Raw genomic sequence first — 21,813 nt, 5'->3', positions numbered from 1 at the left:
TGCTGAGAGGGAAAGAAGAATAAATACATACTCAGATTTTGGAGATACTTTCTGACAAGCAAAAAATGCTTTTATCTCTTTAAAAATGCAATTATCTCTTTAAAAATTCTGCAATCACTGTGACAATAATGGATGTCTGGGAAGTGTACCAGGGGTGGAACAAGTTTATTTTGAATCCTGAACAACAGAAAAAAAAAATCTCAAAATTATGAAGATGTTTGCAACTACTATTGTGTTGTCAAAAGAAGACTATTAGTATTTCAAAGGCATTCCCAGAACCTCCAGTCAATGGGGGAAGTTTTCATATTCATGTGAATGTAATGAAACAGTCAACATGTAGCAGGTAAAGGAGAACACTTAAACTTTATTTTAAAAAGGTGAAAGTTTAAACTGGTATGACCAGAGGACCAATTTCTGTGCTTGCTCTCACACAAGCTAATACACCCACCTTTGAATTGACAAAACTTAAAATGAACATTCTACCTGTATAAACCATGCCTGCAACATTTTAACAATCAGGAAAGAAAAGTGCATAGGGAAATAAATCCCAGAGGAAAGAAGTGAGTAAGGAAAGGGTTGAACAGCTTTAAATTAGTAAAATACATAATTAATTTCTTTCTATTAATAAAGTCGGATAATTCTCTCTTCTTTTGTCTTCAAGTACCTCTTATATTCACTTCAGTAAGAAGCTTCAAAACCTTACTCATATCATGCTTAGTTTGTCATACATGTGAAATCTAACATACAGCATTAATAAAATCAAATGCTCAGTTAAAATTATACTTCTTATTAGGCTAACTTTTGCACACATTGCTCTGAGCAATATCAAAAAGCCTATTTTGTAAAGCTAAAGGAATTATTTTAATAATAAATGCTGACATTTTCAAATGAAGACCCTCAGGTTACAATTTTCTAGTTAATAACAAGCATCATTCTGAACAAATTAGGTGAGATTTCAATATTCCATGTCACGACATATACAGGTTTCCTTTTAAGGGTGCAGCAAATCTAATTTATCATAAGATTAATAAAGCTAATAAATGAGATGTGTTAGTCAGGCTTTTCCTGCCTCAGTCCAATTTATGTTAGATGCTCAGCTCTCAGTGAAGAAGGGGTCTGACTTGAACAGATGTCTACAAGGAACAGAAAGAGATATATATATAGATACCTGCTATGTACAAATAGTGAGAAGAAATATGGATGTACATTGTGATATTTATATGTGAGAGCAGGAAAACTTAGACTCTGATCTAAAACTCATTGAGCCCAGCAAAAAAATCTCTGACTTATTAATCAAGATCTTAGAGAAATTTTAACAGTGTAAATCCTGGATATATAAATAGTTGCCTAAACATATTCTACATGCAAAAATAGAAGCTATTGACTAATTCAAGGCCCTACCATACACAAAGGAAAAAGAAAAATGGAAATCCATCTTAAAACTATGATGGTGGATAGAATTCTAGTAACTAAACTTTGATCATAGACTTTTCAGAACTACTTCTAATTTCCTGCAGTTAAAAGTCTGAATTTGCCAGCTTCATTGCTAACATTTTCAGATTAAAACACCTTTTCCAGCTTTTTATCCAAGTTGAGATATTGGTTTGATTTGTTTTGGTTTTTCACTGTAAGAACCAATACTTTCCTCTTAGAGTAATGGAGAAATAATTTTATTTTCAGTTCTGATTTGCTGAAAGACACCTTCAAAAGGATGGAAGAGAAGATGGGCAGAAGGATCATGGTGCTCTTTAGCACACTGAGTTTTAGCTTCTTAAACTGCTATAATTTTAAAGAACTTTATATGATGTTCTTATTAATTAGCTTCTGCACACAATGCAGTCATACTTCAATTTGATTTACTGTGATTTTTTTTAAATGTAGCTTTTGGTAATTTCTTCAATATAAGCTCTTAAATGAGATCTTTCTAGCTTTCTTGTAGGGAAGTTTTAGGGTTTACAGGTCTTCTGCAGAACTGCACAATCAAAAATGAATTTTTTAAAAGCCCCACCCTTAAACGAATCAATACTTATTGGAAGAACATAAAGCCTTGCTACTTCCTTATCCATATATATTTTTATTTTTGGCCTTATAAGAAGATGCCAAACATTTTTCCAGAATGCTCTGGCATTACAGTCTGATGTGGTGATGTGAGTCACTTCTCACTAATTGCAATCTCTTGAAGCTTTCTGGAAAACCAGTGTCGTGATGAAAGAACTTATCTGATGTACCCTAGAGGATCATCCAGTCATTGTATCAAAGATTTTCAGTATCTGCATGATACTGCTTGAAAAGAGGATACTCCGGCCTTTAAATATCACTTGCCTTAAACACTTATTTTTAATCCTATTTTGTAGCTTGTATCTATGCCTTTGTCTTCTATGATCAAAACTTCCATTCTTCCACCTGAGTTATTTTGTTTGAATAACCACAAAAAACAACCCTTTCAATTGCATTCTCTGTGTTTTGCTATGACAAAAGTTCTAATTAATGCACTGATTTCTTTTCCTCTTTTTAATTTGGCCAGGGGCACAAAGACTTGGCAATATTTTACATATCTGCACCCTCTCCATTCATAACACTGAGGGCAATGGGCTGATCGTGCGTTACTCTGAGCAGGTAAGATCTTAGCATAGTGTCTCATTTACCCTGTAGAGAAAATTAAGGTCAGTCTCTACAAAGTCAGGTCATTATTATCAGTGTATAAAGTGATCTTAATAAAATTTAAGGGAAGACGTTTATGGTTAAATTTTTTTCCCCAGTGAATTGCTGGTTTCCTGACACTAGAAATATATCTATTTGTTCCCTTTCAAAAACAGATGTTCTGCTTTAATTCTAAATTATCTATTGCTTTATAGGAACTTACATTACTAGGGCATGCAATCCAAAAGAACTGAGGAGGTTAGTAAAGCTCTCCCCTTTTTTCCTCAGTGGAGGGTGTATAATGACAGCATATCTACCCAGTGATCTACTCACCCGTGATAAGAAAAGGAAAAGAACAATTTCTAACTGCATGTGTTAGACCTTGAGTCATGCAATTGCTGAGGAACGCCCAGCTGTAACCCGGGTGGAGTGCATGCCTCCTCTTCCCATCAGAAAATGGAAAGCTTCTGGAGGAAAGCAGGCAGAATGTAGGGCTGAAATTCAGGGGAATGATTCTGATGCACATTCATTTCATCTGACAGAAAACAAATTAGGAAGATTTACTTATTTCCACCGCCTCTTCCCACAAAAGTTGTTTCTCTGTAATGTTAGAACACACACTGTTAATCAAGTCTGTGTCTGCTGTAGCATTTCCCTCACCACATTTCTTCCTTATGAACACTTGATGGCCTCCACCCATCCCACTGGAGCACAATCCTCATGCTCCTGAACACAGATCAAAAACTTCACAGATAGCACTCAGGATTTTCTGGGATTTCTGTTATTTTCTCTTTGCTTGCTAGAGGTGTGCTGTTCTCATCTCCACTGTTCCTCTTATAGGCAATGCCAGTGAGCTTTGGAAAGATGCAAAATGCTGCCATTCAGCTCTCAGCCTTTTTCAGGGTACTTGGAGAGGACAGGAACAAATCTAGAGACGGAGCAAACAAAGGCTATGTTGTACAAGCAGAATAGATGTTTTCTGCATTATCGTAACAAATATCTTGTACAAAATAAGTGTGAAACCACTCGTGTATTCAGGGTGTGACCATGTTACTGGTAGGTCACATATAGAAATGAAAATGTACTTTCTGCAATGAAATGCACCATCCAATATTACTTATTTAATACGTGTAGAGTGTTCTGTGCTAAGTGCTGATTTTAAAATTGACTTTGAGATACTTTGTTTTTAAACTGTCAATTAATGTTTTGAAATTACATCTTGCCTTAGCACCATAATGATACCAAAATTCAAGAGGAGCAATGGCAAATAAAGTCAGCAAAGACAATATACAGGATCCATGGAATCTCAGACTCCCAAGTTCCTCAACTAGTAACTGTCTCATAACTATGTGCATGATTTTACCGATGCTGTTTGCCAAATTTAGATGTGTTTTTATGCGCCTGGACAAAAATGAAGCTCTGACCTCACCAAAGACTCTGGTAAATTTTAGTCAGCTTGTCAGTGAAATAATTTGGGGTTGTTTTTAATAGCATGAACAGAACAATGCGCTATTCCCTAAATGCATTTTTAAATATGGCTGAGCTGTCTCAGCTGGAATTTCTCAAAGCAATTACCCCTCAAAGCATTGAAACGTATTTGTTGTGCAAAACACAGTGGTAATTTAAAATGCCACTATCCTTCTGCTATAATTATTTTATCTCCAGCAGTGTTGAAGGAATGAAACATGGGATTTCTTGGCAGTTTTGGAGCAAAATCTGGAATTTTATTAAAAATTGCCTATAAACACAAGATTGAACTGAACTACCTGGTGACTTCTCTAAACTGAAGCAACAGAAGGAGGCGATGGTGATATCTTCACCTTTTTTTCACTACACTTTACTGTCAGTGTTTTAAATACAGAAGAAAAAAAACTGCTAAAAGCATTGTTTTGGCAAAGTGATAGGTACTGAAAACAAGATTTTAAATCGAGAGAGAGATCTATTTGCACACGGCTTACAGTACTCAAAGTCTCCCTTTAACTTGTTGACATCAACGCTTCCAAGGTGGCACTGACTTTTCTGACTCTTGCTTTCTAAAATTCAGATGGAAACGTCTCGATTATTTTTTTCCTCCCCAAATTTTTATGGAATTCCACGTGTTATAAAAAATTATTCCTACTCCGTGGAAAAAAAAAAAAAAATCTAAGTACCCTTCAAGGCAGCTTTTTCCATGAGTATGAAGTGAGCAAAAAAAATGCCATGAAAGGAGTTCGCTGCATGTAGTCACTAAAGAGAGCAGGGAAAGAAACACAATTCTGTCTGGAAACCGGAGAGCGCCGGGCAGCGCTGTCCAGCCGGGAGCGGCGGCAGGAGGGGAGCTCAGGGGGTGGGCTGGGCTGGGCCGGGCTGGGCCGCTCGGTCCGGCCGGGGTTTGCCCGGGGCTGCGGGCAGGGCTGCGGGCAGGGCAGCGGGGCCCGGCCCGGGGCGGGGGGCGGTGCTGCGAGCACGGCGGGGCGGCCCCACTTCCCTCAGGCAGCGCCGGGCCCCGCCGAGCCGAGCCGGTGACCCGCAGAGCCGCCCCGCGCCTCCTCGTAGCCTCCGGAGCCGCCGCCCGCCCGCCAAGGTAAAGCGGGCAGGGAGGGATTAACCGGACCCCCGAGGGCTCCCGGCCCCAGCCCGGCACCCACACCCGCGCGGTGTGCGGGCCCCGCCGGGAGCAGCCCAGCCGGGACGGGAGGTGCGGCAGAGCCCGCTCTGGGCAGAGGGGTGCGAGCCCCAGAGGGGACAACACAGCCCCGCACCCGAGCTCCCCTGGGGGACACAGCCCCGCACCCGGGCTCCCCTCGGGACGGGCACCTTCCACCGACACGCGTGGCCCCGGAGGCTGACGCGGCACCGCTCGGTCCCGGTGATGGTTGTTCCCCTCGGTTGTTCTCCTCGGCGGGGTTAAGTTGGGTCAGACCTTGCCTGTGCCCAGTCCCCGAGGGAAGCAAGGGGGTTGTTCATTGAAAGGCAGAGGTGCCACAGTTTCCCTGCGGCTTCACGAGGCCAGTGGGGATCCCAAGGGACGCAGGGCCCCGTTTCAGGGTCAGCGTTAGGGAAGGGAAGGCAGGAGGGAGAAAACTGCGGACCAAGCGGACAGAGAACGCGCCATGTGAAAAGGCGCTAATCAGTCTTAAACCAAGCACGTAGAAAGCGGTGCGGTTGTGGCCAAACAGCCAGTACAGACTGCTAAGGAACACGGTTTACATCTCTCTGCTGGTGGTGACTTTAGCCAGTGGTGTAGGGAAAAACGCTCCGTGTCGCGTCCATCCCGCATGATACCGTCAGCTGAATACCACGGAGAAGTAATTGGAATGCAATCTCCACAAGCTTGGAGTGGTTTTCCAATCCCAAAAAGAGAAGTTATTCATTATCACACTGGGAAGAAGCATCCTGTAGTGTCTTTTAGGCAGCAGATGATCCAGCCTGTCTTAACTGTCATTAAAAATTTGTTGCAGGAATAGAGCCTAGAAACAAAATAAGAAGGGTTCCACCAAACTAGCAGCTTAACTTTTTGAAGTGACTTCCTGCCCGAGATGACTTTGGTGCTGTGAATAGTTTGGCTCCAGTTTGTCTCTCCCTCTCAGAACTTTGTAGAATTTTGGCAGTAATTTTTCCTCTTTGGTTCTAGTTCCTCTTTATGAATTACATGACATGTGTGTTTTGTCATCTCTTCCAAACCTGCTTCATTCTTATTTCACATTTCACATTTGAAATTTGTTGATTTTACTGTTAATCAATTACCCTGCTGCTGTACAACAGTGATGTAAATGTAGTCAGGCTTGATGTATTCCAGCTGTGTCAGTAGAGACAAATAGGTGAGTCCCAGTGTTCCTGGGAGCTATACTAGTGGCCTGTTCCACCTGTGCAGTCTCCTAATCATGTCTTTACTAAATTTACAGTATTTTTTTCTGGTAAGTTTGTAAAGAATATGAATTTTGGTTAAAGCTTGATGTCTGAAGCAGAATGTTTAATTTTTTGATGAACCTCTTCAGTTCTGTTTTCCCCTGTGAGCTTTCTAAGGAGACTATTACATTTAATTGTGTTTAATGCTTTGTGCAAGCATTGCTTAAAAAAGAAGATAATTTGGTTTGAAATATGGCATACAAATGTCTTTGGGAGGTTGAATCAATGGAGCATTACAAATAACTGAGCAGTCCTTGTTTTATTCTCAGAAAGTTCTGGTCCATCTGGGAACACACATAACTGGAAAAATGTACTCTCTCTGAAAGGAGCATTTAATCATTCCCTGTGTCTTCTCTTTCATTTTTAAATACCTCCTGTGGGTATTGCAGACTGTTCTGGTGTTTGGAGGCAAAATGACTGATGGTTCAATGTAATTATTGAGTAAATCGTGTTTTAATTGTTCATGCTGGAATTTGTGGTTATCAGTGTGCAGTATCTTCAGGCAGCGTATGATGCTTTTGAAGTGCTGTTTTATTTTGTTATCAAGTGTATTTATTACAGCAAAGTTTCATTTTTTACAGATTAAAAGTCACTATACTTGGGCCATGTCTAGTAGATCACACACCATAACTCATGTACCTGTAAATCAGGTGTAATCTTGATCTTATTTGTAATTTATAGAGAGACTAACACATTTGGTAGGGTAATGATTTGCACAAAAGAGGCGACAGTATGAGCAGATGGGCCTATTGGATGTTGTAACAATTTAACACTGAGTCTCAAGATTTCTTACACGTAAAAAGATTTACCCAACCCACTAAGATTGTACTTTTAGAAGAAATGTCTTAATAAGAGGGAGAAGAGACAGAAAGGTTTTCTTATTTTGCTCTGCCCTAAGTGGTGAAGGGAGAGCTAGGACTTGGGCAACCTGTGGATGGAGGGATTAGCTATTGCATCCCTTTGGCCCTCTAAAATGAGTGAGAAAACCACCAGTCTGGAGTATTCGTGCAAAACAGAGAAGGGGTTGCCTTGTGCAAGAGAGGACCCATCTTTCTTGCAGATCATGGACATCTGACCGTTGATAAGATGATCTGGGAACGTGGATTTTCTTAAAAACATGCTTTTGTTTCAGAGCTCTACAGGAATATAGCTGAAATCTGTTTTCCTGTATGTTGTTAAGATATCGAGGCCCTTATCCTTTTCTGCTCTCTTTGCAAACTACGTGGGTTTTTCTTTCTCACAGATTATTTTTAATGTCTTTGGTTGCAGTATATCTTGATTGTTTTGTTGTAGATCACTCTGACCTATTCTGATGACTTTGCATGCCAGGTGCTGATCTGGGGTGAAAATGAGAACGAGGTCTTTTATTTGCCTGCAGCAATATGGAAGCTTTAGCCTTCCTTTGGAAGGGCTCTAGTGACAATGGTAATGTGCATCCATGCAGACCTTCCAAAGCACTTTTTGGGCTTTAGAGGCAGGACTCTCCTTATCTAGCTGTAGACATGAGCATTTGAGTCACCCAAGGTTCTGAGTCATCTTTACAGTCTCTTATGCAAAGAGACAGATACTGCTAAACCTTGCTTTGGTGGTCCAGTTTGACAGCAGCCATGAATCATGCTCTTTACAATTGTTTTCCTTTCCCTTCATTGTCTAAAAAGAGCTTGGGACAACCACGTCAGATGCAGGTATCATAGAAATGCTACCATACATATTTCCATGATTAGGAATGATCCATGGCTCTTGGAGCCATTTGGGAGGCATTTGGGGCATTTCCTTACTGTCCAACCTATTGATCCATAGCTACCCTAGATATTACCAGTAGAGCTGCCAGTGTAGAAGATGTATATTGTAGTGTGAAAGAAAGAAACTGAGTGCTATGTTCTTCTCAAGTTTCTGTAGGAGACTTTTGAGCATCTACAGCGGCACATATGAGGTTGTGTTCCTCATACCCCTCAGTTTCAATTTATTGTACTGGTTCTGGGTTTTGAGTGAAAAGGAAGCACAGATGATTGATCTGACTTAAAATTTTACTGTGGGAATTCACAAACTAGTTTGGTAATGATAGTTCAAAAAGTTTAGGCCTGTCATTAGTTTCAAAGACTTTCTTCCAATAAAGTGACCCTTTAGATTTGTGTCTGACTAATTGCTCTCATATTTTCTTGCTGCCAGGAGCTACACCAGCCTGCACACAGCTCTGTTTCTTCTTGTTCAACATTGATTCAGCATGCTATGAATTTAGGCTCAAATAAATAAGGGCCACAGTCATTAGATGTATTAGGAATATTCTGGGGAGTATATGCATTATGAATCCTAGAAGAACAACATTCAGTGTATATACAAAACAAATTTTTCTCTGCTGCTCCATTTAGAAATGCAAACAGAAACCACATCTGATAGAAGTTTTGCACTGGATACATCTCAGTGCATTTTTACTTTCACTCTGTGTTTGCTTGTAATCTAAAGGATGTAAAAGTATGGCATGTGCCATCATGTTTTAAAGGATAAAACTCTCTGTGTCTGCTATCAGTAACGAGCATACCCTGCATGGTTGATGTCACTACCAACGGAAAGTCCTCAGTTGTCCTCAGACAATCCAACTGATAAAGTAAACATTTTGGTGAAAATCTTGTCATTGTATCTACACCTCTCAGGGAGAGTGGGGATGGAAGGGAGAGCAGATCTGCCTTTAGCTGCATTGCTGGTCCATCAAGCATAGAGAGAATCACTGGGAGCCAAAATCAATCATACAGGCACTCACTGGATGCTTCTGGTGATAAAAATTGCAAATTACCTCCAGTTTTAGGCAAAATGATGTGTCTGCTTCAAAGGCAACTCACCAGGAAAGTTAGGAAGCTCAGCAGAATTTAAACTGTTGGCATCACCTCCATGTTGGCAGCAATGAAAATGTGCTCCTTGATGGCCTTTAGTTGATCCATTTTGGTACTCTCACTGCATCTTCAGGTAACCCAGACTGCAGACACGTGATTATTTTATTTCTGCATTAGAGCAAGATTTTGATGTACTTTTTGAAGATATTTCTAGTATTTTCTAACAGTACTGGAAGGCCCCATTCCTTCACTTGCTATGGGGATTTCACTGAAGCACAGAAATAAGAAGGATTATCAGCCAGAAAATACTTTTGAAAGGTGATGTGGTTTTTCTGACTGATTGCAAATTAGAAAGAACAAAAAAAACAAAAAAAAAAAAACAAAAAACCCGGTCAAATATACATTACTGTTGTCTCTGCTTTTTGATAAAATTATGTGTTTGAAATATTTGCTGTACATGTATCTGCTTTGAAGGCATAAGTATCTGAAATAGCCTTGACCAAGCAAGAATACGTGCCAAAAACACGAATGTAGATAACACTCCCAAACATTTGTGGTTACAGCTTAGTTTTGTACTTTAGTGACCATATCCTCATGACTGAGGGGAACGTGACAGACCTGATGTTTGAGAGCAAATACAAATGAACCAGTGGTTTTGGTTGCCAGTTCCAGGAAGGAATTAATCATAAGCTTAACTTCAGTTCTGTCCCATAGGGGCCGTGTTCTTACATGAAATCCAGCAAAGCCTTTCATATCTGTCACTAGATTGGCCTCTTTTTTCTCCCCTGTGTCATGGAGTTGTGATCACATCAGCATTGTTCCATCCCTCCTCCACTTCTAAGAGGAAAAAGAGAGGGAGCCAGTGACATTTCCTTCTCATGGAAGACCTTAGAGAAATGGAAGAATGGAAATGCCACAAGGTTCTTCTCCTTTTGGTGCATTTTCTTCTCATAACTGTTTCTTTGTGCAGTTCAGGGCTCTCTGGGTTGTGACAAATCAACCACTGCCATCCCAATACAATGTCCTGTCTGTGGTGACTCCAGGCTTCCCCTTTCCTTACAGATCTTCATCTAAAACCTACTGCTTAAAGCTGCATGTAATCACTGCATTGTATACACTGAAAGAAGCAAATTTGCTAGGTGGAAAGTTAACACTGGCCTTGGAATTGTACCTGACTCTTCAGTCAATAGTAAAACTGGTATTTGTAAAAAAAATTTCATTTAGTTTTTCTATTACTCACTATGTTACTGAGCACAGTACTTTGGTGAAATATCTGTACATTCATATTAAAGCATTACTTGCTTTATTTGATTTTAATATATGACCTGTGTGCAAAACAAACAGATGGATTCAATAATTTTTTTATGGATTCATCATTTTGCTTCACTCTTACTGTTAGAGCATTTTATGTTAGTGTCTTTTCCTTTTTCAGTATTCCTTTCCCATACCATGTGTGCCATCCCTTAAGCATTCCTGGCAGTAATAAGACCATGTGATTATAAGAAAGAAGAAGGTGATTTAGAGCTTTTGCCAATGATAGGTCATAGGAATAAGTTTGTATGGAGAGACAGTTGTGTCATGGACCCTTGTAGCATATCTTGTGCTTTCCTAGTGGCTCACTGTGGGAGGAAATGAGCGTTGGAAAAGCTGAGCCATTGACTATCTAACATGCAGTTCCTCCACTCAGATTTGGTACTGTAACTTTTCTTTCCTTTTTTCCTCTTCCTAAGTTTATGCTATTATTTTCACTATCCCACACTTTTAACATCTCTTGGTTCTATAGAGAATTGAGAAGGGAAAGGATTTTCCCCTCATTTTACACTCCTGAGTGCCTTCCTCTCTCATCTGTGGGCTTACTTCTCTACTGTTTCTTACTTGTTAGAGAATCTCTTAATATGGGATCAGCCTACTTCATGGACTGTGGAGCTAAACATCTAAATTGCATTATTGTATTTTGCTGACCATTGTTTAAAGTACAAGACAGTCTCTTGTTGTCATCTAAGTTCTGGACAGCAGTGTTGGGTAACAGGAAAAAGAAACAGGAAGGAAAACATTGCACCAACATCAACAAGCTACAGATTATGGGAAGGAATGTGGAAACTATAAATTTCTGCTACTCAGGGTTACATTACTCTTTTCGCTATTCTGGGCTGCCATCATGGCAGGGAACAAGGGAACCTAAAACTGAGGTTCTGATACTGAGTTCTGATAACTTGCATGTCTTCAGTTGTTTGTACTTGAGTAGAACTGAAGTAGACACGTTATCAACTCAAAATGGATGAGCCTGGGTAAGCTGGTGGTTCATGAGATCAGGGGACACACTTCCACCCAGCTTTCTGCCTTTTCCAGGAGAACATATGTTGGCAGAATGGAAATACCATTCCTGTGTGCCATTAATCTGGCACAGAATAGGGAATTGTTTCTTTTAGCAGTCTGTGTGAAGCCATAGGGCTAGAAATATGTCTACTGCTATCATTTTATTATGCTCAGTTTGTGCTGCCTGTATGGCTCATGAAGAGGAAGTCCCCACTCTGGACGATTCTGCAGTGAATAATTCTGTGACAAAAGAAAAAGAAGATGACTGAAACTTTAGCTGGATTTCTTTAATATTCTTGGACCCGCAAGCCAAACTGAAGCACATTGACTAATGTGAGGATACTGTATAAAAATGAACAGAAGTGGAACTATTTTGATTTCCATAGAAACAATCCCCTTTGGGAGCTGACAGGAAGGTACAAAGTGCAGTTCTGGTACACAGAAATTGCTCCCACGCTTTCTCTTCCTTGCATATGTGCTTCACACTGGGTTGTTTTTTTTTTCCCACCTTTCATAAGGTGCTTTTAACTTACAGTTTCCCAGCTGCTCAGGTATATTTGGAATACATTTTCTGGAGCCCAGGATCTAGACTGTGTCTGTGCCTCAGAGTTATTATGGAGAGGATCTTAGTGGGGAGTCTCATACCCAGCCTACATGCCTTTACTTTAGTCTTAGGTTAAATGTTCTTCCTGTCCTCTTTCAGAACAAGAGCCCTTTGCTAACCCCCTCCTCTGGCCTTGACTAACTTCTTCCTGACATACTGTGACTAAGCTTCTAGGTAGTCCCTTGTTCCTTTCAGCTTCACTGAAATGAGCCTCAGTGGCCATTCAGCAATCTTGCCATCCTGCCTCACCCTAAGAACAGGACCCACAGCTGCTTCTCCCAGATACCACGCTCAGCAGGGGTGTTAAAGAAAAAAGTATGTTTGGGGCAGTGCATGGGGGGAGAGGGGAAGGCTGGGGATGGTGGTGGATCTATCACAGAGGTGATGGATGCTGAGGCAGCAGCATCTGGAGCATGGCCTCACACTCAATGTCCTGTGGTGCTTTACAAACATAGGAAATGTCTGTCTGTCTCTCCTCACCCCCTCTGTCACTCTCTGAAAATGAAGTACTCAAATATGACTGAAAAGGATGATGATTTACTTGTGCATAGGAGTTTCCTTGCAGTGTTTAAATTATTATTATTATTTTGACAAAACAAGTGTAAAATACAACTGCTGTTGCCATTTAAGTGAAACAGTGTAGTTTTCAGGTCTATGAAATCTGGGACTTTTGGACTAATAAAGACTTTTTCCAAAATCAGTCCTCACTGCATGTTTGTTCCTGTAAAACATGTGACATAACTGTGTATTTCCAAAATGGCAAAAAAGAGAACAAGCTTTCAACAGGTCTGATTGTATAAATGGCATAGTTAAAGTTTATGTGAAACGTGAGTAGGATCTGTGAGTTTGGGATGCTTTTATTTAACAATGCTTGTGTTTACCTCTGGGTGGGTGATTCTGGAATTAGTAGAATGTGAACTGTAGTACCCCATGTTAACATTAGAGTAGGATTCTCTCTTTGTTGTATTTATCTGCCACTTTAATTTTACTCCAAAGCCAGATGTCATTAATTTTTTAACCGGTAAGGATACTTTGCCATTGTACAGTTCTCCTGAAGCTACTAGTGTCTTACTGTGTCACTTTTATTCCCTTATGAATGGAATTATAGCATGTCACACCATCCCTGAGATAAATATGCAGTGTAACTTCAGCTGCAGATAAGCCTACAGTTATTGGCACACAAATTTCCCAGAAGAATAGTGAATATTAGTAAAAAAACTGCTTTCAGAGTTATCAGTGTGTGCTAGCTTTTTATTGGAAAATACAGTGGTTATCAATGTTAGGTAACTACAGTGCTGGAAGCAATCTAATTGCTTTTGATGCATTCTTTTCAAAATATGAGCTGGTGTTAAAGCAGAAGAGAGTTACAGAGCCATATCATGTAGGTAGGAAAGAGGCAAGTCAGCATGCTAATTGCCAAATCTGATTGGGATTTTGAAACCTTGGGGTCAGCTACCATTTCTGTAGTATCACTCCAAAACTTCAATTTCCATTCTTGGTATCTACTAGAATTAGTAACTAATTCGATTGTGTTCCTCTAGACTGAAGTCTGCAGAGCCAGATATTCTCTTGTACTCTTTTTCTCTTGCACTTCATAAAAGTGGGCCTAAATGTCTGTTAAGGACTTTTTACTACATGTGGTGAAATAGCTGGTTAAGGAACTTCCATCCTGCCTCACTTAGGTATATAAGAGACGTGTAATAGAACGTTTTTCTTGACATCTAACTGTAAAACCACTGTAAGGAACCTTGTTAGATCTATCTCAGACTGCAGTCAGTCTGGCCAGAAGGTTATCCCCAGCAGTGGCTAGCATCATTTGCTTCTGAACGAGGCAAGAAATCTTGTGCTGGAAGGTGTGGTGTAACATTTCATGTCTATCATGAAAGCTTTACTCTCCAAATTGGTCGAGGCTTTATTTTAGGTCTTAAAACACGATGTTCATCATCTTTGCCTGAAGTTCTCTGCAATACTAGCACATCTAGCTACAACAGCATGTAGAGAAAACCAACTCCTCTGCTTGCTTACTCACCAGTTTTGATGATGAGCTTCACAGTTACACTGTGCACGTTTCCCTGGAACAGTTATTTAGACTTTCATTTACTATCCCATTGATTTTGTGTTGTAAGTCAGGGTGAAATGGTGCCTCAGTAACTTTCCCCTGGGTTATGGTGCATATTTTTAGTCACACTAGTTTCACATCTGTTTTCTGTGACAATCAGTTACCCTCTTTCCAGCTTTTCACTTTATGATGGGACTCTGTCACTTTCATCATGCTTCCCTAGTTTTCTTCCTTTTTCTCTCTTTGCTATGGGATGATCTACTTTGCATAGTCTGCAGTACACAAGGGTGAATCTCTGATTTGAACGATTTACTCATCAGGTTACTGCTGTGTCTCTCTAAATTATTGACGATTTCTTCATTCCACTCCAGAAAGTGTTTAAGCATTAAGCAATAGCAGGAAGTTGCAGTATTGTTAGTGGTCATCTGTGTAGTCAGTGTTAATTTTGGTAGTCCTGGTACTCTGACACTTACACACTGTAGTGCAAGACTAGGACCTCAATGTGTGCTTTTGATGTTTCTGTGTGACTTGTCAAAATATACTTCATGTATTTTTATCTCTGCTATTTACGTCTGTAGCAGTATAAGAATAGCAACAATGCTTTGAATGTAATGAATGTGTCTGTAACTGTTCACCAGATCAGTAAGGGGGCTGTTTCCTAATACTGTTCATAGCATGAATCCTCTGTAAGTCTTTATCTTCTGACATCATGCTGTTCCTCATTCCTTTTTTGTAGCCCTTTGATTGGCCAAACTGCATCAACTCTGCTGAGACTGAGTTGCAGAGATGATAATGGTGTTGGTGTTTCCTGTTCAGTGTTTCACGGGCTTTGAGCTTGTTTTCTAACTTCTCCAGTGCAAAAGCTTTTTTACCATGTAACTTAGACCACTCTTCCTGTGAACAAGGACTAGCTTTGAGTATTTCTCAGAACTATCAGATACTAAAATACTAACAGTTCAAGCTTTTAAACTCTGCTCAGTATAGTGCCATATCTGGGGGTTTTAATGTACACTGTATAGTCACTTTTTCAGATTTCATGATATTTTTAAGTACGTTTTTTTTTTTTTTTTAAGCAGGGTGAATTTTTTTTGGGGGGGGAGCAGTGTGAATTTCGTACCACTGTTTTACTCTGCATTTGTTAACTTCCTGCCAAGTGTTAAAGATTCTATCAAACAATTCAATGTCCTGTGTAAATTGGGAAGGGAAAAAAACTAAGAGATCTAGCGGTTCTAGAGGACTTCTAGTAAATGGTGAGGTGAATTAATGAGTCAATATTTATGTATTATATAAAACTCTGAGGGCTTAATATACATACACTAAAAATGAGACTCACTGGTGGTTAGAATAGGAAGTTGAAGAGAAAATATTCCAATCTCTTAGATATACAGTATGAGAAAGGTAGGAATATTATATAAATATGTATATTTTTTAAGGTTTTTATGAGAGCTTAGTGAAGATTTGAGAATGTGAAAATGGGGGAAATAAAAAACAAGGAGTACTTTGAACTGTGCTACCTTGTGGTCCACAAGGCATCAGTTTGAAAATCAATCACTTTAAAGATAAATCACTTTAAAAATAGGTTACATTTCACATATATGTGAAATGGCTTCCCACAAGTCACTTCTCAGCTTGTTTATTTGTGACAACCGCAATTTCCTCATTTTATTTCAATTCTGTTTGTGTTTTCTCTGCTTAAAATCTTATGCATAGTCTGGGAAACTTATTGTTCAAGTATTGTTCTGTTTGGTTTGGATTTTTACTTTTCAGTTTATTGTAGTCAGTAGTGAATTTAAGGGTTCCTAGTATTAGTACAAAATAGAGAAAAACCTGATGGAAAAGTTACAGTAGAGTAGGACTGGGTGTGAAACTCAGTATTCTTCTGGTCATTTCGGTAAATCTTTTCCTTTGTTTCGTTAATAATAGTTCATACACCTACACATTTCACCTTTAATTTCTGGTTTGAATAAGTTCAAGGCTATTTATAAAATTCAGAAAAATTTGCTGATCCAAAATGCAGCAACATCCAACGGAATAATTTCCAAATCTGCAAGTTTTTAGATCTGTTTATTTCTATTGTGGCAATCAAATAAAAGAAATGGATGTAAGTGGAGAGAAGTCAAAGAGGAGAAGAGTGGATGGACAGTCTTTTGTAATTCCGTGTTATGGGGACTCACATTACTATCTAAGTTTTTCTCTTGGCAAGATCTTTGGTGACTATGTAGAGCCCTTATACCAATGTAAGAGATCATTCAGTGTGTTTTAACATAAAAAAATTTCCATCGTATTTGTTGATTATGGTAACAATTTTGTCTTCCTAAACCAAATGAATAAAAATTCAAGAAAAAGCAAAATACCAGTAGAGGCAGTGGCTTGGTGACTTTACAACATGACATTAACTTTTTGTCGTTGTTGTTAATTACTGAGGAGAATCCTTAAGTTTGAATTTTTCTTTTTTAGACAGTTCTTACTACTCCTTGTAGTAAGAAGTTGCAACTGGTTGCAACTCGAGTTTGTTTTTTTTGCCATTTTTATATTTCTATTCTGTAAAAATCTAGTAAAGGAGGATTTCAGTTTGTCAAAAGAACTTGTATAAAGATCTTTTCCTGAAAGTTGAAATAGCTAGTGCTTAAAAAAATCTACCAAAAGCATACAAATAACTGAAACTGATAAGATTTCCTTAGAAGATATTTTGATCTCCTAAATCAGAAAACAGGAAAACATAAAATTATTCAGTATTATTTAAACACTGATGAGATACTTGTCAGTATGAACTGCTGTTTTTTTTGTGTCTTCACTCTGCCTGATCACATAAGTGCCATTTTATCTAGCCTTTCTATGAAAATTGATTCTCTAAGTGCCAGGTGTGTAGGAAGCTTCACAGCTGTTGATCCAAATAAATGAATTAAGATTCAGTAATCATATGCCACCCAGCATACAGCTGAGTCTGCAGAAACAGAATGTTGTACAAGGCTGTGTATGAGAAGTGTGATACAGAGTGAGTGAGTGAGTGAGTGAGTGAGCCATCCGGTGTGGGTTTGTCAGCTGGAGAGGAAGCAGAATAAGATGATTTTAACTCTCCACTCACTCAGTCCTGTGTCTGTTCCCTTTCCGTGGGCAGAGCTGTGCAATCTCCATGGCTGGGCTACAGTTGCCCTCAGTTCTGTTAACCATATGCTATTAAAATGTCTTGAAGACTATCCAGTTCCTAAATCTTTAAGTCTTTGATTTCTGGGATCTGAGAGAAATGTGAAAGTTGAAAATTCAGTTCTTGGTTGCCTGTGCCTTGTTTAGTTACATGACAATTCTCAAACAACAGATACTGACTTTAGGGTTCAGTGGCCTTTATAATTTATCCAACATGACTCAAGGTGCTCTATTAAAAGAAAAGTATTAAGACTGAAGAATGGGAAACTTGCTGGTTTTCTTTTCTTACCAGTCTTTATAGTCACTAAAGTTGTTCCTGTCCTCAGTTGGTTGCTTTCTTGCATCAGCCTGGTCCTCATCCTGTAAGGTGCTCGATTGCCTTTGGCTGGCTACCAGGTGCTTCCCAAGGTGCTCTATCACTTCCCCTCCTCAGCAGAACAGGGAGAGAAATTACAGTGGAAAGCTCATGGATTGAGGTGAGGACAGGGAGATCACTTGGCAATTACCATTGAGCAAAGCATGCTCAACAAAGGGAAATTAAATTAATATATTGCAAGTTAATAAGATGGTAGGATAATGCAAAATAAGAAGAAAACAAAAAAGATTTTCGCCCCACCCTTCCCTTTTTCCCAGGTTCAGCTTCACTCCCAACTCTTCTACCTCTTCCCACTCAGGGGGATGGGGAGTGGGGTTTGCAGTCAATCCATAGTGCTTTGTCTCTGCTGCTCCTTCCTCCTCTCACTGCTCCAGCATGGGGTCCCTCCCAAGGGAGACAGTTCTTCATTAACTTCTTCACCTTGGTACTTACCCCCATACTGCAGTTCTTCAACAGCTGTTCCAGTCTGGATCCTCCCCACAAGGTGGACTTAGAGGAACAACCTGCTCTGGTGTGGGTCATTCGTGGGGTCACAAGTCCTACCAGAAAACCTGTGCTACATGGGCTCCTCTCCACAAGCTGCAGTTCCCACCAGGGAACTGTGCTCCCGTGTGGAGTACCATGACCCTCATCTTCACTCAGGACATGTCCACCTGCTGTGCACATTCCCCCACAGGCTGCAGTATGGATATCTGCTCTGCCATGGTCCTTCCTTCATGGGCTGCAGGGGAGCAACGTGTTTTACCAGGGCCTGCAGGGGAATCTCTGCTCCAGCATCGGGGACATCTGTCCCTCCTTCAATACTGACCTTGCAGTCTGCAGGGTTATATTACTTATATTTTCCCACTGCTCTTTTACAGCTGCCGTGCAGCATTTTTTACCCTTTCCTAAGTGTGTTGTCACAGAGGTGCCACCAGCACCTCCAATGCTGTCTCAGCTTTGGCCAGCACCAAGTCCGTCTTGGAAGCAGGTTGAACTCCTGTTCCTCTCTGACATGGGGAGAGCTTCCTGCTCACAGAAGTCACCTCTGCAGCCATACCCCCCCTACCCCCCAAACTTTGTCACAAAATCCAATACAGGTGCACATAAATCCAGAGAACTGATAGGACTATTTGCATGTTTAAAGTTTGGTCCTAGTTTGAACCCTGGTTTTGTGTGTTCAGTACCACAGTTCTCAAACCTTTGCAGCCTTGAGCCTCTTCATAAAGTGATGTTTCTAGTTCTTGTCTCTGGTAGCATTCCATAGCAGACACCCTTTTACACTGCTTCTTTCTCTGCAAAGAAGATTTATGAGGAAGAGGATCATTACAGAAGCTGTGTCTCCCCCGTAGCTCAGCACCACTCGTGTGCAATCCTGTCCTCACACTGCCCTCTTGCAAAAGTGCTGCCACTGACTGTCATGCAGCATGTACCCATTTTCCTTGTCTCAGTGTGCTTCCTCAGATCTCTTGAGGTAAGACTGGAGTTCTCTCAGTGCAGTAATAATTGAAAGAAAAATGGAGAAATATTGAGCCAAAAATTGGTCATGTACCTAAACATAATCTGGTTTTGCACTAGATAACACCCAATAAATTCCTGTAGTAATAGTTATCTAAGCCAAATAAAGAAGGCTTTCAAGATGAAACATTCAGGAATTTCTCAACATCAAGCTTTGCTTCCTTCTCTATCTCTCACAGGCTACGTTTTTTTAATGTTTAAGATACAACCATGGTTTATTAGCTGGTGACTTCATATGAAATGTAAATGATAAAAGGATGTTGTTGGAACTAGAGATGAGTGTAAATCTGAAGTGTGTGTTTTAAGCATATACAGGATAAGGGTTCTGAACTGTTAGTAGTTACTTCTGAAGTATAGATTCAGGTTTTTGTGAGTTATGAACAATTGTTTTAAATTACTTGTGAACACAATATACAAGAGCATTGTGTATCTCCTGTTTTCGACCATTTCTGGCTTTGAAATGAACTGAAATGAACTTCTTGTTTGTGGGCTTTTTTTCTTTCAGATGGAGCAAACCTGTGATGATATAGATGAAATGTTCAGCAATTTACTTGGGGAGATGGACATGCTGACTCAGGTAAATAATTTTTTTCCATCAAGATTAGAAAAATAGCTATTATGTGTTAGAGAAAAGAGGGAACTTTTCTAGATTTTTCACACACTTCCACTCTGTATAAATACAGTTACATTATTGTAGTAAACCTTCACCTAAATTTCTCTGCTTGACAGTTAAAACAAGTGGCCCAAAGAATAAGGTAATATCAGTACAGGGTAAGTTTTTAAAGGGACCTAACTGCTTTTGAAAGATGTTTTCTGAAAAAAAAAAAAAAAATCCCAGCCCAGCAATTTAAATTCCTCTGGACTTGGTCCAAAGAAATTAAAGGATTCTGTGAAAACAGGAAGAATTTGAGTCTGAATATTCAGGTATGAATGCTTAGCATACATGGGTAAATGGGATGTAGCTTGAGTGTCAAATGTGAACTTTGGAAATGAAAGCAATGTTTTGAATATATGTTTAAAGGATTCTTTAGATATGACAAAATATTAAACTGCAGTGTGGGCCCAGTCAAGAATTCATGGAGATATTATTCCCAATGCAGAATACACTCTTGAGAGTATAAAACAGCTTGAGCCTTTTTCTAAAGCTCTAATCATGAAATACTTCCTACAAAAGCTGATGGAAGGAGAATTTTTATTTCTAGAAAAAAATATCTACAGAGTGAATTAATTTGTTGTATTTTAATAAATGCATGATTAAAAACAAGTTGTCATCTTAAATGTGTGAGTTTGGTTACAGCCTCTGTTTTGAGGGGGTCTTCTTGGTGAGTCTCAGTGCTTGACAAATTAAATACCAGGAATTCTGCGGCACAGAATAGAAATTGTGTTTAAACTGGGTGAAAGCCAAGATTTCTGTCGTTAGCTGTCAAATCACAACACCTTGTCCCTCAGCCTTTCTGCTCTTCAGGGCTTTTTGTAAATATGCGTATTTATTTTATGTATTTTTATATATGGAAGAATTTATGGTAATCTCATTGCATTATTATGTCTTCAAAAGAACGGAAGACTGTGATAAAATTTACTTCCTCAGATTGGACACAGAAGTGTTACAAGTGCAGGTGGTGCAAAGAGTGTGAGTCTCTTGTCTCTGTGCTCCCTGGTGCAGTACTAGGTAGGACAGAGAGGTCCTGATACTGAGACAGGCTTCTCCTCCTCTCCAAAGTTCTGGCATCACCTCTCACATCAGCATTGTACAGGAAAAGGAGGCAGGGGTATCTGAAAGCCTGAAGACTTTCAGTTAACTGAACTGGATCTGTTAGTTCCCTCAGACTCTTACCTTTCTAAACAAGACTGTAGATAGTGTTTCACACTTTTTCACCAGTCTGTCTGTGCCTAAAGCAACTATAAATGATAGAAGTGCATGGAGATACCTCAATGTGGCATAACAGGGCTGAAAAAGAAACACAAATTCAGAATTGGCCTTTTCTGCCACAAACTAGCAATTCTCTATTTACACAGATTTGCAGTTTACATTGCAACAGCAATGTGTTTGTATTTGGGTTTGGGTTTTTTCAAACAATAGGAGAAAGCAACAACTAAGTTTCATTTATATTGGTAAATAAAGCACTTTGGAAAGAAAATGGCACTGGGGCTCAAATGTATACACAGCTATACTCTTTCCACACCCCCCTTCAAAAAACCCAAGAAAGCTAAAAATCAGTGTGGCTTTACCCACTGTCTTGATTAGAAACAGTCCAATTCTCTGCTGCTCCTACACCAAGGTATGGGTGCTCCAACACCAGGTGTTGCCTGACAGGAGTTGCTGCTATCAGCATTGGATTTAGAAGCATGCCAGACCCTTGCCATGATTGTGAGACAGTGCTTGAACCCTTGTCCTGGCCCTAAGTTAGTTTACCAGTCCAACATAATCTCAGAAACCAGTGTGTGTCATTCTGTTCTTGAA

The 21,813-nt window shown here is 39.7% G+C and overlaps 1 protein-coding gene across 3 annotated transcripts in view; it reads left to right on the top strand.

The window, feature by feature from the left end:
* APBB1IP (amyloid beta precursor protein binding family B member 1 interacting protein) overlaps positions 1-21,813 on the top strand; it is a 79,395-nt gene that overhangs the window by 13,295 nt on the left and 44,287 nt on the right. The window contains exons 2-3 of one of the 3 annotated variants that reach the window (XM_088160205.1): positions 2,525-2,616; positions 19,858-19,929. In XM_088160205.1, the coding sequence (XP_088016331.1) occupies positions 2,525-2,616; positions 19,858-19,929 (164 nt within the window). Of the gene's footprint in view, positions 1-2,524; positions 2,617-5,106; positions 5,204-19,857; positions 19,930-21,813 lie in introns of those variants that run through there. The other 2 variants (XM_014882180.2, XM_088160215.1) reach the window with 2 other exon arrangements.

The sequence above is a fragment of the Sturnus vulgaris genome, chromosome 1 (assembly GCF_052056855.1).
Source record: "Sturnus vulgaris isolate bStuVul1 chromosome 1, bStuVul1.hap1, whole genome shotgun sequence".
Classification (NCBI taxonomy): domain Eukaryota; kingdom Metazoa; phylum Chordata; class Aves; order Passeriformes; family Sturnidae; genus Sturnus; species Sturnus vulgaris.
This window is presented reverse-complemented; position numbering and strand designations above follow the sequence as displayed.